The sequence below is a fragment of the Pleurodeles waltl genome, chromosome 11 (assembly GCF_031143425.1).
Source record: "Pleurodeles waltl isolate 20211129_DDA chromosome 11, aPleWal1.hap1.20221129, whole genome shotgun sequence".
Taxonomy (NCBI): domain Eukaryota; kingdom Metazoa; phylum Chordata; class Amphibia; order Caudata; family Salamandridae; genus Pleurodeles; species Pleurodeles waltl.
This window is the reverse complement of record NC_090450.1, coordinates 270,181,718-270,194,354: the sequence shown is the minus strand read 5'-3', so window position 1 is coordinate 270,194,354 and position 12,637 is coordinate 270,181,718. Positions and strand designations below refer to the sequence as shown.

At 40.6% G+C, this 12,637-nt stretch overlaps 1 protein-coding gene across 8 annotated transcripts in view; it reads right to left on the bottom strand.

Annotated features, from left to right (window-relative positions):
* The window catches only part of PPP2R3A (protein phosphatase 2 regulatory subunit B''alpha), a 1,031,009-nt gene that overhangs the window by 70,853 nt on the left and 947,519 nt on the right, over window positions 1-12,637 (bottom strand). For all 8 annotated transcript variants that reach the window (XM_069213531.1, XM_069213530.1, XM_069213529.1 and 5 more), the window contains 2 exons: window positions 9,527-9,616; window positions 7,774-7,949 (listed from right to left, as the gene is read on the bottom strand). In XM_069213531.1, the coding sequence (XP_069069632.1) occupies window positions 7,774-7,949; window positions 9,527-9,616 (266 nt within the window). The remainder of the gene's footprint in view (window positions 1-7,773; window positions 7,950-9,526; window positions 9,617-12,637) is intronic.

Here is a 12,637-nt window from a genome sequence, read left to right as displayed (position 1 = left end):
TGTTTGCTTTCTATTCATGGCAGCCGTCGGCTCGCTTATGTGAAACTGTTTTACTTTTCAGTTTATGTGGCAAGAGAAGTACGGTTATGAGTTTACAAAGAGTAAACGCGAGACCCATTGCACTGCAAATGCTTGTTTACTTTACATTCGCCCTCTTACCAAGTTCACAGTGTTGGCAAGTATGGTACATTGAATCATGGACGGCAGGAGTTATGGGGCAGGGATCCGGATTTAGATTAAAGAGGGCAAAAGGGAGATGGGCAGGGGCACCAAACTGCCATTACAGAGCGGCGTCAGGGGTTGCAGCAGCACAATACACCACAAATGGTAGCGGGACAGCAGTGCAGCGCAACGGGCCATGGAAAAGAAGAGGTAGGGGGCAGGGTCATGCTCATGGACAACAGAGAGCAGATGGGAAAGAGGCAAGGGCAGCAGACCAGACAAGGCAGGAGGGAGGGGACAGAGGCCAGTACATGGAAATCAAAGGGCAGGGGGCAAAGGGGCATGGCAGGAGCAGCAAGCTGGCCTTGGAAGGCAGGCGGGATGGGCACTTGAAGCACAACACACCATGGAGGGTAAAGATGAGAATATAATGGTGAAACTATAACAGACAATGGAGGGAAGATTGGAGGGGGTCAAGGGCAGCAAGCTGAAATTCAACTGTTATAGTTATTTTAAGTAACTATAACTCGTACCTTAAGGTAACTAAAACTTGCAACGCCATCATGCACAGTTTTTTCATCAAGAATTTTTTTGTTGCAAACGTTGTAGTGATAATATCAATGAGGCCACAGAAGATGTCATCAATGATGTAATATGTGAGGTAATTAGCAGTGCATAGCGAGGGCATGAGTCATAGCTACATCAGGGCACGAGTTATAGCTACTTGAAACAACTGACTATAACAGATGAAGTTCTATGGTTTTGTGCGCATAAATTCAGAACCGAACTATAACGTCCCTTTAACCTTTGTTTTTTTTTCAGTGAATATACACACACACACACAAATACGTCTACCAAAGACTGAGGATAAGGAAAAGATAGGAAAGCTTAATAATTATTGGTATAGAAAAAAAATCTAAACTACACAAACATTAGCAATTCAAAAGTGATAGTTATAACTAAAATTATCATTTGTGCTCTGCACAAAATGTACTATAACTCACACTCTGTACAGAGTTCTGTCACCTCACTAGCCAAACTAAATTAACTATGATTTGCCCCTCTCCCACGCACACTATTCTCATAAATAATATAATTTCAGATCGCATGAGTGTTGCTATAAATGCTATAATTTAACATGAAATAAGCGATGTGATCTAAAAGGGTATAAGCAGTGCATGCTTGAAGGTTCTAGTTTAACCACAGAGAAGTGTCGTTTTGGATGTGTCATAGAAATCGCGGTACTGCTGAGACAGCTCTAAGAAACAGAGATAGTTAAAGTGACTAATGTTAACAGGTGTATGTTATGCGGAGCCCGAAACGAAGGCTGGAAAGCATGGAACCATAAACGCTGTGTATTTTGACCTCGGCAGAAGGGCCGCAGAGCCAGAATATAGCTCAACTTTTAAAAAGAATTTGCACATTAAGGGAGAAGATAACGATTTTGCACTTTTACATCTAGAATTTAGTTTGAATGTTTTTGAGTGAATGAAGGTTTAATCTGTCTTTTTCTGGCTTTAAATTTCAGAAGGTCTGACTTACCGAAATTTAACAGAAATTGCTATTTTTATTGCACCCTCTATATACAATTTACAATAAAAAACACAAACCTCATAATTCCGACATATGCAGAAACAGGAGTTACTACACCTATCAGTAAGTATTGGCCAGCTCATCACGAGGGCAATAGTATGTGACTTCGACAACGTGAGGATAAAACTGAGCTGTCATAGGAATTGGACAAAACGCATTTGTACCACTGCATGTAGAGGGTAGGACGGTCAATGCCAGGTGAGCGTGAATTATATATCCTTTATTGAGAGAGAGGGGAACTATGGGGTTTCACAAGTATTTCCACAATGACCACCAATAAAAATCGTTTTCTTAACAGTTCTTTCGGTTGCCTATAAGCAGTCTGGTTGCCCCTCTACATCTAGAGCCTGTGCTGGCAGATAATGCATCTTTAGGAAGGCTGTGACTGCTTCTGTATAGGGCTAAAATGTGGAGTACATCTGGACTGAAGATTTATAGAGAAGTCCTGATATTTTGTATAGGCAGGGTGGACGGAAGCTAGCATGATTCAAGCATGTATTTGATCTTTGCGACATGTATAAATTTGTGAGAGACTCCATGTATGATTAAGTGAGGAATACTACACGTTATAAAATCTATGTACTGGGGTTGGATCAATGCAATTCTGGGGAGTAACCCTAGAGTGGATAAGCTTATTGAGTAGTTTTTGACATTTAAATGTGCGCCTGTGCTCGAACATTATTTAGACAGCAAAGAACACCCAATAACAATAGCACTTTTATTAATGTTATCTTGCACATACTTCTATTAACATTCGTTCACTCCAGAGAAAATACATTCTGCATTGTCAATGGTTTTAACTGCCTTGATTGAGTTGAATCTGAATATTTTTTTTTTTTTTTGCTACCCTATGTATGTTAAACCGTGGAAATAATGTCTATTACAATCCTTGAAGGACTGTGGTGAGTGGGACCACGAGAATATGCTGAGAATAGGTAAACGCTACACGGTTACCCTAATTATGTTTGCCATTTTGTACCATTCATTTGCTCCCTGGAGGATTCACTGCTTTTTTACATGAACTTGCATTTTAAAAATAATGAATTCTAGGATATGTGATAACAAATGTATTGTATATTCTTCATTTCCATCAGAGTTATGCTTAGAGAAAGAAAACGTCTGAACCACAAGCCCCTCTGGGGAGGAGTCAATTTGTCAGAAACCTCGGGCCCCAAGTACAGGGCAAAGGCATTGGGCGACATGGCAGTTCAACGCCAGCATAGAAGAAGGCCTGTCCCATGATAAGAAAATGGGATTCATTCATATTTTAATGCTAGCAACGATTGAACCTGTGAAGAAGTGGGCTAAAAATGTCTGTAAGCAAGTTGAACTTGAGATCCTCTGCAGCATTGTGTAGGACTGCTGTGAACAAGGCAAATGCCGCTGCAGATTTTAAATCAAGACTATGCTGACACAAAGTAAATGAAAGCAGCATTGTTTTGTCCTTGACTTTCAAAATATTGCTTAAGATTTTCAACTCTTTTTTGGAAGGTTCTCTTTACTGCTGTCACTTATCAAGACATTTGGTATTTACTTAACAGCAAAAGAACCCTGACCAACACTGTCTAGGAATGTTGTCTGGTCTGTGAGAGCAAGTCAGAAAGTGGTGCTTGTACAGTAAAGTGCAAGGGGCTCACATGTGCATGTTGGCGTCTTAGAGCAGCTGGTAAACTCCAGCACTCACGTTTGAGTCTTTCAGGTGCCGGTCGTGGAGATTAATGAGGCATCAGCGGCCTGGTACCTGTCCCATCACTTAGAACACACATGTGCACAAGATCTTCAATTATGAGGCTTCTGGCTAGATTGAAACTAACAGAAGGGGATAGCAGAGGTCATGCAGCTTCTGGAGAGTTAAGGCCTGTGGTTGAACAGAGCACAGTCAGGGTGATACAGCGGAGCCTGATAAATCCACAATGAAGCATGTCTACTTTACAATCCTCACTTCAACAGAGGTTCACCATGTGAGCTGCTTCAGTACCACATTCTCACTTTATGGTGCTTGAGTACATTAGGATATTCTTTTTCTAGCTTGGAAAGACACAAATAAAGAAGGAGCATGTTTAATCTGCAGGTCTCCTAATCTTAGGCAACTCCCCACTCTGGCGATGGTCCTCATGGCAGCACCTGAAGCAAGTGGGCCTGTAGTTTTTGAGTGGAGTACAGATGAGGTCTACCTATATCTTAATACTGCAGAAACAGCACATCTTTGGTCTTGGTCCTTCTAGTCTGGTCAGCAGTCAAGTCTCTCAGCCCTAGTTCAATGACTCCTATGGGTACTGCCCAAAGGTTACGACTGATGTCAAAGGTTAACAAGTAAACCTGGCTTGGACAGCCTGCTAATGTGCTGTTTAGATTTTGGTGTACACAATTCGGTTCAAAGTTATCCTTCAAGAACCCTTCACTTCTAGGTAACAGACACTTTGTAATGCTCTTAATGTCTCCAATTCTGTGGTGGTGGCAAATATCCCATTATACGTTCAAGTAATGTGTATTTCAGAAAGATCTCTTGCCATTCAGCGACAGAGATTGGTACCAGCTATTTTCTTTCAGAACTGACCACAGGGATAGGCACGGGCAGTGAGCACCTATCATTTGACCTGTGATAATAGTAGCCATGTGTTTCTTTGGTTACAGTCTTTGTTTGGGTGTGACTTCTTTGCAGGCCATAGGCTGGCTTGTTTGATCCAATGAGTGGAGACTGTAGTGAATGAAAGCAGCTAGATACTATTTGTTATTTTTAATCTATTCGTACATCGGTACTAAGAAGTTGTTGCCATTCTTGAGTGGAGAGACTTAAGATGTAGGTCCTTTCCACCACAAAAATGTTATAACTATCAAGTGAAATTGGGAACATCAATTTCAAGTGCCTTTAATAACACATTTGTCTTGCAGCCCTTCCATCCTAGTGTGCCAAATGGATCACATTTATCACAGAAAAGATTTATCGTCAACCCTGATAAGCACTCGTCAACATTTCTCTCAATGAGACTATTAAATGCAGAATCTAGGTTTGAAAAAACAGGAAACGGGAGCATCTCCCAACAATACATGGAATTGTAGAAGAAAAGTTAATAATGGGGACAATCTTCACTAATGGGAATTTGAGTAACATCGCATACTTTAAGAGCAAAGCCTAATGTGTTCATGATGTTACTCATAACCCTACGGAGATAAATATCACCCTTGTTGAAAGCCACCATTAAAAATATTTTATAATTTATTATCAACAATAATACACTTTTTCTGTCAAATGAAAAGCAGTAGAATGCAATACTTGAAAATGAAGTGAAATCGTTGATCTTTCTATAAATCTTAGCATTTAGTTGTAAGTTTTCTACTATTACATGTGCACGTTTGTATAATTACCATTCTTATACATGTCTGCATTTGAATTTTTTTTACATTGTAATATCTCAGTACTTCTCTTTTAATCAGGGCAATTTTTATTTTCTCTATTTCAGGCCTACTCTTTTAAGCAGATGTGGTCCTTTGTAAAAGGTGTTGTGAGCTCCCTTTTTGCTATTAGGAAGTACTGTCTGGCTAGAGGGTTTGTTTGAGAGGACTACAACATCACAGAAGTTAATCAGTTTGGCTTTTCACTAAGACAAACATTATGTTGTCAGAGCTCTCAATTTTCCAGTTCCATGGGTGTGACACTCACCAACGACAGGTTTTTTCCTTTGAATTTGGCATCTGGAGTCTTGTTTAACCGAGTAGAAAATCATGATTACCAGTCCCAGAACGCAAAGAAAAATTCTGGAATAGACGAGTTACTAATATAACAATCAGAGAATATTAAGAGCTTTGTGTTATGGAAACTGACTGCATATGAAACCTTGCATGACATATATAGAATTACAGATGGGTTTCAGCTGAGGTTTCATGTAGCATCACAGGCAACCATAATAAAGCTCCTGATGTGTATGATGTTGCTTGGAGGGCAGACAGGAAAACTCCATGTTATTGATTTCGACCTGATCCACAATCTAATGCTGTATATGCCGCCTGAACTGAGCACACTTCATGTAAAATGACCCCCCCATGGATAAGATGAACAGTGAGAGAAGACTCAACAATGAGTGTTTTATTAATAGTGTTTTGTGCCCCCTTGTCAGTCTTAAGTCAGCCACTACTACCATACTAAATAAGATAACAAAATAACAGGTGCCCTCCCAAGCGGCCCAGCATTGCTATTGCCTTAAAATCAGGCATTATGCCATAGACTATGAATCTTCCCGCATCAGTGCAATGGCATTGGTTAGAGGATTAAGGACAAGCGTCCAAAAGCCCGAGAAAGCGAAGCACATATAAACATGTATTGGAAAGAGAAACCATGAGTGGGGCACTTCCTTGTTTTCTAAAGACTAGCTAACAGCCCTTAAAAGAATTTTAATCTACATGTAATAATCTCCAACTAGATTAAGGATGTTGAAAAATCAGACATGAAAAAGATTCTTGGATTGGGAATTTGATGTTAATAATGATGTATTGACAAATTTCCTCACAAGAAGGATATCTGGACATTGTACAACAATATAAAAAGAAATATAATCTTAAGGGACTTTTCTCCTCTCTATCGTTATATTGTGGAAATGAAACAAAATCGTGAGGTCCTGATGAATGCTTCTTGGAACTACTGGCTACTACCTAAATAAGTAGTCACCAGAATAATATTCCGCACTCTACTGGGAAACAAAGCTTTGTGTGGACTATCACAAAGGCATTTAAACCAGCATAATGGTGATTGTATGTAGGCAGTATAGCTGAACAATCATGCAAATATTATAAAAATAGTCTCGGTAAAATATTACGAAAAGAAATGGGGAACAGGGCATGTAATGAGCAGAAAATTGCTTTTTAATGTTTTTAAAAATTCTTTAATAGGAATAATGCATTTTCAAAGATCTAAATACACTTGGCAATATTTGTAACACACAACGATATTAAGTCACTTCTTTTCTTGACAGTAGTTAGATATTATTTGTATCGCACTACATCAGGGTATTTTTGTGTAGCACTTTATTTTAAAGTGGGAATCGGGCCACTCACACTTCTGGATAGCAGCGGGTCTACACCGGTATGCTGGAGAAAGGGAGATGGACCTTGAGTACACCACAGCACCTTTCTACTGCAGGGAAAAGAGTGGTTCACTACATATCATTCATTTTCCTCGTGGTTTCCTATAATCGAGAGGAGGTGGGGGTTCACCAGCTGACCTGCCACTTCTTTCCTTATGTCTCTAAAGACCAGAACCGAAGTGGGAGGGGGCTGGGGAAGCAGTTGTTTCCCTGTGAAATGCCACAACGGCAGAAAACGAGTTTGTTTTTCACTGTTGACGACACAGTAGGACAAGACTTTGCTATTCATACTCAAAATCTGGCAATATTTTATGTAAATAAAACAGGAATAGTGGCTCTTCTTAAAAAAATTAATGCTACATTCATACATTGCAACGTAAAAAGGAACTCGACAGCTCCTAGTCATACACTCCTCTAAGGCACGTGTCAGGAGGAAGATACAGAATACTGACTTAAAAGGCTACTGTGCCCTGTCTGATATGCAAGGTGGTAATGCATGAAATGTTGTTGCATATTTGAAGTGAGGCATTTTATCATGGTGGTGAGGTGCTCTGTCCTTTTTGTGCTGTTGTTTTCTTTTTGCTCATGTATGATAATAAGAATGTTTTGTGTTGTACTGTGGTTCTTATGCTCTGTTCTGTTTTGTTGTGCCCTACTATGTTTTACATTTGTTATATTCTTTTGTGTATTATTGTGCCACGTTATGCTGTTTACTTTAGATATTTCAACAAATGTTGATACATTTTCAGGTAAAGCAGCCCATGTACTGAACATTTGTGTGAAAACAGATCATTTACTAGTGTCTAAGGTGGTAAAATAGCACTGCTCCAGTTCCTCAATAATTTAAGAAACGGGCCAGCCAAAAACTGTGTCTTAGATTAGCACTTGAAGTGCTCACATTATGCAAAATGTCTCAACAATCTGAAAAGAAGCTAGTTACCTTCACATTCAGGCTTCACCAGATCCAGTGTTTGACAGAGCAAGTCGTGGAAGGGTAGAGGCTCGATTCCCATGGCTTCCATCCGTTCACACTGCTCTTCATAGAAATATTCCATCTCATACATGGAAAGGACACCATCTCCATCCAAATCCATACAGCGGTACCAGTACTCGATACTAGAATGAAAATACAAAATAATACTGATTGTAGTATAGTCAGACATTGCTTCCTTTTCAATAAATACTTATTGCTCACGTAAACTGACTTATAATCTTCATCACGTCTTGTACTGTCTTGGATCTCCGATAGGGTGAATCCTAACTAGACCAACTCAGCCTTTGATCATTCCGAGGATGGTACCATTTAATTGTGTAATGGGAATACTGGCTAACAATAGGTTTTAGACGTAGAAAACTGTGAAATAAAGTGCTATAAAATTAGGTTATTATTATATTCCTCCTGAATGTGATTCTGCAAGATTTAGATTGCATTACAGTCCCCAATAACGTGCAACTGAGCTGGAATATAACACTTGCTGATCAGGAAATTAATGTATTTTAAAAAATGTATATACTGCAGGCCTTTCAAAGGTGACTTTAAGGAATACTTATGGAGATGTTTCCAGATGTGCTTAGGTGTCTGGGATACAACGTCAGCTAATGCATCTTTGGTAAAGTCTTCGGTGGGGCTTAGTGCAGAGCACAGGTGGAGCACTATGAAATTCCCCGCCTCCCACTTTCCAACACCAAAACACAAACCTTTTAAGGAGGCCAGTTACGTACAGGGCTGGTCTCACACATCCTAATGGACAACATCTGAGCAGAGCCTCCAAATAATTAGCTGGAAACCTGCTCTTTGCAAGGGTTTTCAGCCAGCTGTGTGCAGTGTGTGATATCGGCTCCTCACAATGTGACAATGTGAAGGGAGATGATATTGTGTGACATACAGTGTTACCATGTGGGTTGTAAGGTCTGCTGCCCATAAAACTTTAAATTTACAAATAAACTGCATACCAACATCTTGACTTCTGCTTTAGCTATTTATCAAGGAGAAACAACATTTCCCACCCTTTGCTCTCTTCACACCTTCCAACCATAGTCCATTTTCCACGCAGACCTGAGTGTACTGCAACAGTATGATGAGAGAGGTGAGCCCTCATTTGAATGCTGTCTCATGTCTTAGACCCAGTTGCAAGTGTGGCTCTGAAGACTTTATTTGTGCTTGTCCCAATATATACCGTTCTGGTGCGAGTGACCTGAGACACCACAGGAAGTACTGAAGATCTGTCAAGCACAAACAAAAGAGCCACACAGTCCATGGATATTTCAATATAGTACAGGATGGCACCTGATAAATGTGTGGCTGTTGTAATCACTGCTTTAAGGGTTGATTACAGTCTGAATATCTGCAATGTTTAATGAATGTATGATTGTAAGCTGTATTCTCTGACATTAATGAAGACAGTGTTTATGACTCTTGAGGGTTTGTCATCCCTATATGCTCTATCACTGTTAGCTGCCTATCTTATGATGCTACTCTGGCCAAAAATATTTGGAGTGCCATAAAAAACAGTGTTAATAGAGTTCATAATGTGTGAAAGCTGGGTAGCGTAAAACATGGATGCCACTCCGGTGATGCTGGTGAATTAAACTGGGTGTGTGCCTGGAGATAAACAGGGACAAACAGTAGAGGTCAAGAATCATATAGACGAACACATTCTTGTATAAAGGAGTAATGGTAAAAAATGGCATACCTTGTTGGATTCTTCTTATCTTCCTCTGAGATCAAAAACCATACAAAATCAGCATAGCTCATTTTCCCTTCTCTTTGTACAGTATTGCCCCTGAAACATAACAACGGGTCATGTGATGTGGGTTATTCGCAAGCTGTGTCACAGTTAAGAGGCTCTACAAAATAAAGACATATGGAGTAACTTCCGCAGCACTTCACACTTCCCTAGTACACCATCTTATTGTGACTTAATCTGCATCCATAACTTGTATTTTCTTTGAATTCGGATCTTCTGCAGCTTGTGTGCTTTTCTTTTTTTTTTTTTTACAGTTCATCTTTTACTTATTAGGAAAAATGTAATCATGAGGAAGAACTAAAAATAAGAAAAATGCAATACATCCACGCTGTCCGTAATGGAGCCACTGGCAAACAGGAGTTACAGCAGAGTACCACCTCCTTGCTAAGCGAGAAATCTGGAAACAAGTTCAGTCCCACTTTCTCTGTGTTGTAAATAGGAAATGTTAATTTTTCGGTGAGGTGCCTGGAGCAGGGTCAAAGCTGTTACCTCCCGTAAAGTACCCTTCCTCTGCATAGCAGAAACACTCTGGTGATTTCCAAAGCAGGCAGTGAGGAGGGGTGACTCAAAATGGTGCAGCCGACCATGAGCACAATTGAAAGTGAAGACGTTACAAAGGGCAGCCATCATCCTTTAGGAGTATCACATCTGGGAGAGTCAAAGGGGCAGGCCTGGCATGGGTGATTGCCCATGCACAACAAAGGAGACCACGATTTTCACCTTTGCACACCCTTCATGAGACAAAATGCGGATGAGCCAATCAGCAGGCCTCTATTAAATGGATTACTGCTGCATAATTAGAGCAGTCCTGCCCAAATCTCTCACAGTTTGCTGTCTGATACTAAACCCAAAGCTATGGAATGCCAGCAGTAAACTAGTCTGGAGAGGGTGTCCTTCAGGCTCCATCTTGTGCCACACCATGCCAGGGCCGATCCAACATAGATTCTTCTAGCTTCACAGTCACGCATGTGCACTCAACATAGAGTCAGATATATACTTCCAGTGCTCAGACCAATTGCTCAGGGATGTCAGCACAAGGTCCGGTAACACAATGTTAGCAGAAAGTTAACCGAGTGAGGGTGTTAGGGGCTTGTAAGAAATTGGGGTATTAATTGAGGGGAGACGGTACCCACATCATGTAATACCCACAAGCTTTGTTAGGATGAGCTATTAAAGTCACTAAATTAACCTGAGATCAAACCGTTGGTAGCTACTGCACAGAGCGGACAGGCTTAACTTAGAGGCAACATATAAAATATTTATAAAGTACTGAAACAGTAATAAAGTCAACATGCAAAACAATAACAATCCCAGAATGAATTAAATAGAGTAAACTTTAATTAAAAAAAGTACACTAAAATGACAAAAGTCCAATAAGGATAACCAAAGATGTACATTTTCAAAGTTTTAAGTAGAAATAGTGCCAAGAAGCACAAATTGCCAATGATAGTCAATGGTAGTGGCTGACCAGAACCTAACTGCAATCTGAAGATGACCGGGATGGAGTGCAGTTTGGATACACCAATCAAGTTTGTCCTGGGCAACAGATTTTCTTTTTGACTTAGTCCTTTAAGTCCCATTCTACCACAGGAGTATACTTCTAAAGCCCCCCAGGACCTCAGAGGGAGCACTCTGAGACTCACTGTTTGTAAGGCAGAAGGCAACAACAGGGCCCAGTACCGGTTCAGTTGCCACTAGGCAGCTGGGCAGTTATAGGAAAAGCCTCTTGTAGCTTGTTTTATCTCTGTATCTTGAACAGAAAGTCAGCCTTACGACCCTTGGAGTACATTTTGTGCCCTGGGTGCAAGAAAGAGAGCAGGCCCTGGTCTTTCGGGCTCTTCTCAGCACCAGACAGCAGGTTCAGTCATATTATGTTCTTCCAATGTTCTGAAGTCAGTGTCTGGAGATACCACATTTATGCTTGGCATAAGCAAGTGAGTGGAACGACCCAAGGAAATGCCCTACCCAATAAGGCTAAAGGCTCCAGGGGCTAAACATACGCACTCTGAGTATTTACAAGATAGCGAACGTCTTCCACCATGGTAAACTTGGGCTCTGAGGGCTGGAGTACGCAGAAAGTGCACTATGGTCATCCCAGTACTTTCCTACATCTAACCCTGAAATCTAATTGGAAGCAGGTCCTGTACCCATACAAACTCAGAGACAGACGTCTGGTAGAACAAAAAGATCTTTCCAGCAAACCAGACAGTGTATATACAAGAATTGTTCTGGCATCCTGCCAGTGCCCTTTTAAGAGTGGCCCAAGTGAGATATGTAAACACCCAGCAGACCTTTCAGTTAGGTTTTGACACTCCAGGAGGATTTGACACTGTCAAAAAGAGGTCCATTATTGATTGGAGCGACAAAGGAAAGGGGCAACTATGGGAATTAGCTACACCTGTGTGTGACAGGGTAGGCCTCTTTGAAATTATTCAGGTTCCTAGGCCAAGCCCACAGGCCATCTGGTAATGGGCACAACAACAGTTCCCCACACCTTATGCCTTTGTCTCAAATAGGGGGGAAAGTTCAGACCTCATCAAGAGGGCTATTCAAATATTACCAGCTGGCAGAAGTGGCAGAGCAAATGCTAATTTAGCCTCTAGGACTTCAGCGAGGAAAAATGTACCTTTCTAAAAGCTATCTTTTATTAATATTTATTAAAAATATTACAAATTCTTTTTTTTTTCTTTCGACCCCTATTCCAGACATACAGTATTAGGATTCTTAATCTGTTCAGCTTGGGGGTGACAAGGCCACAGAGGGGTAACTTATTAATATTTAAAAACGAGGTTTTGACTTATCAAAAGCGTATATTTTGACAGGCTGAACTGCAGTTTTTACACTGCTACAGTCAGACTCCTACACTGGTAGGCCTGAAACTATGTTTTACACTGTGAGTGCAGTGGATAGCCCAATAAGTACTGCAGACTGCTAGTAACATATAACTTAAAGGCACTGTGTCCATGTTGTACCATATATTTGGGACCAATCAGGAATATGCTAATTCTACCACGTTTAGAGGGGGAGCACAGGCACTTTACTACTGGTTAGGAGGTT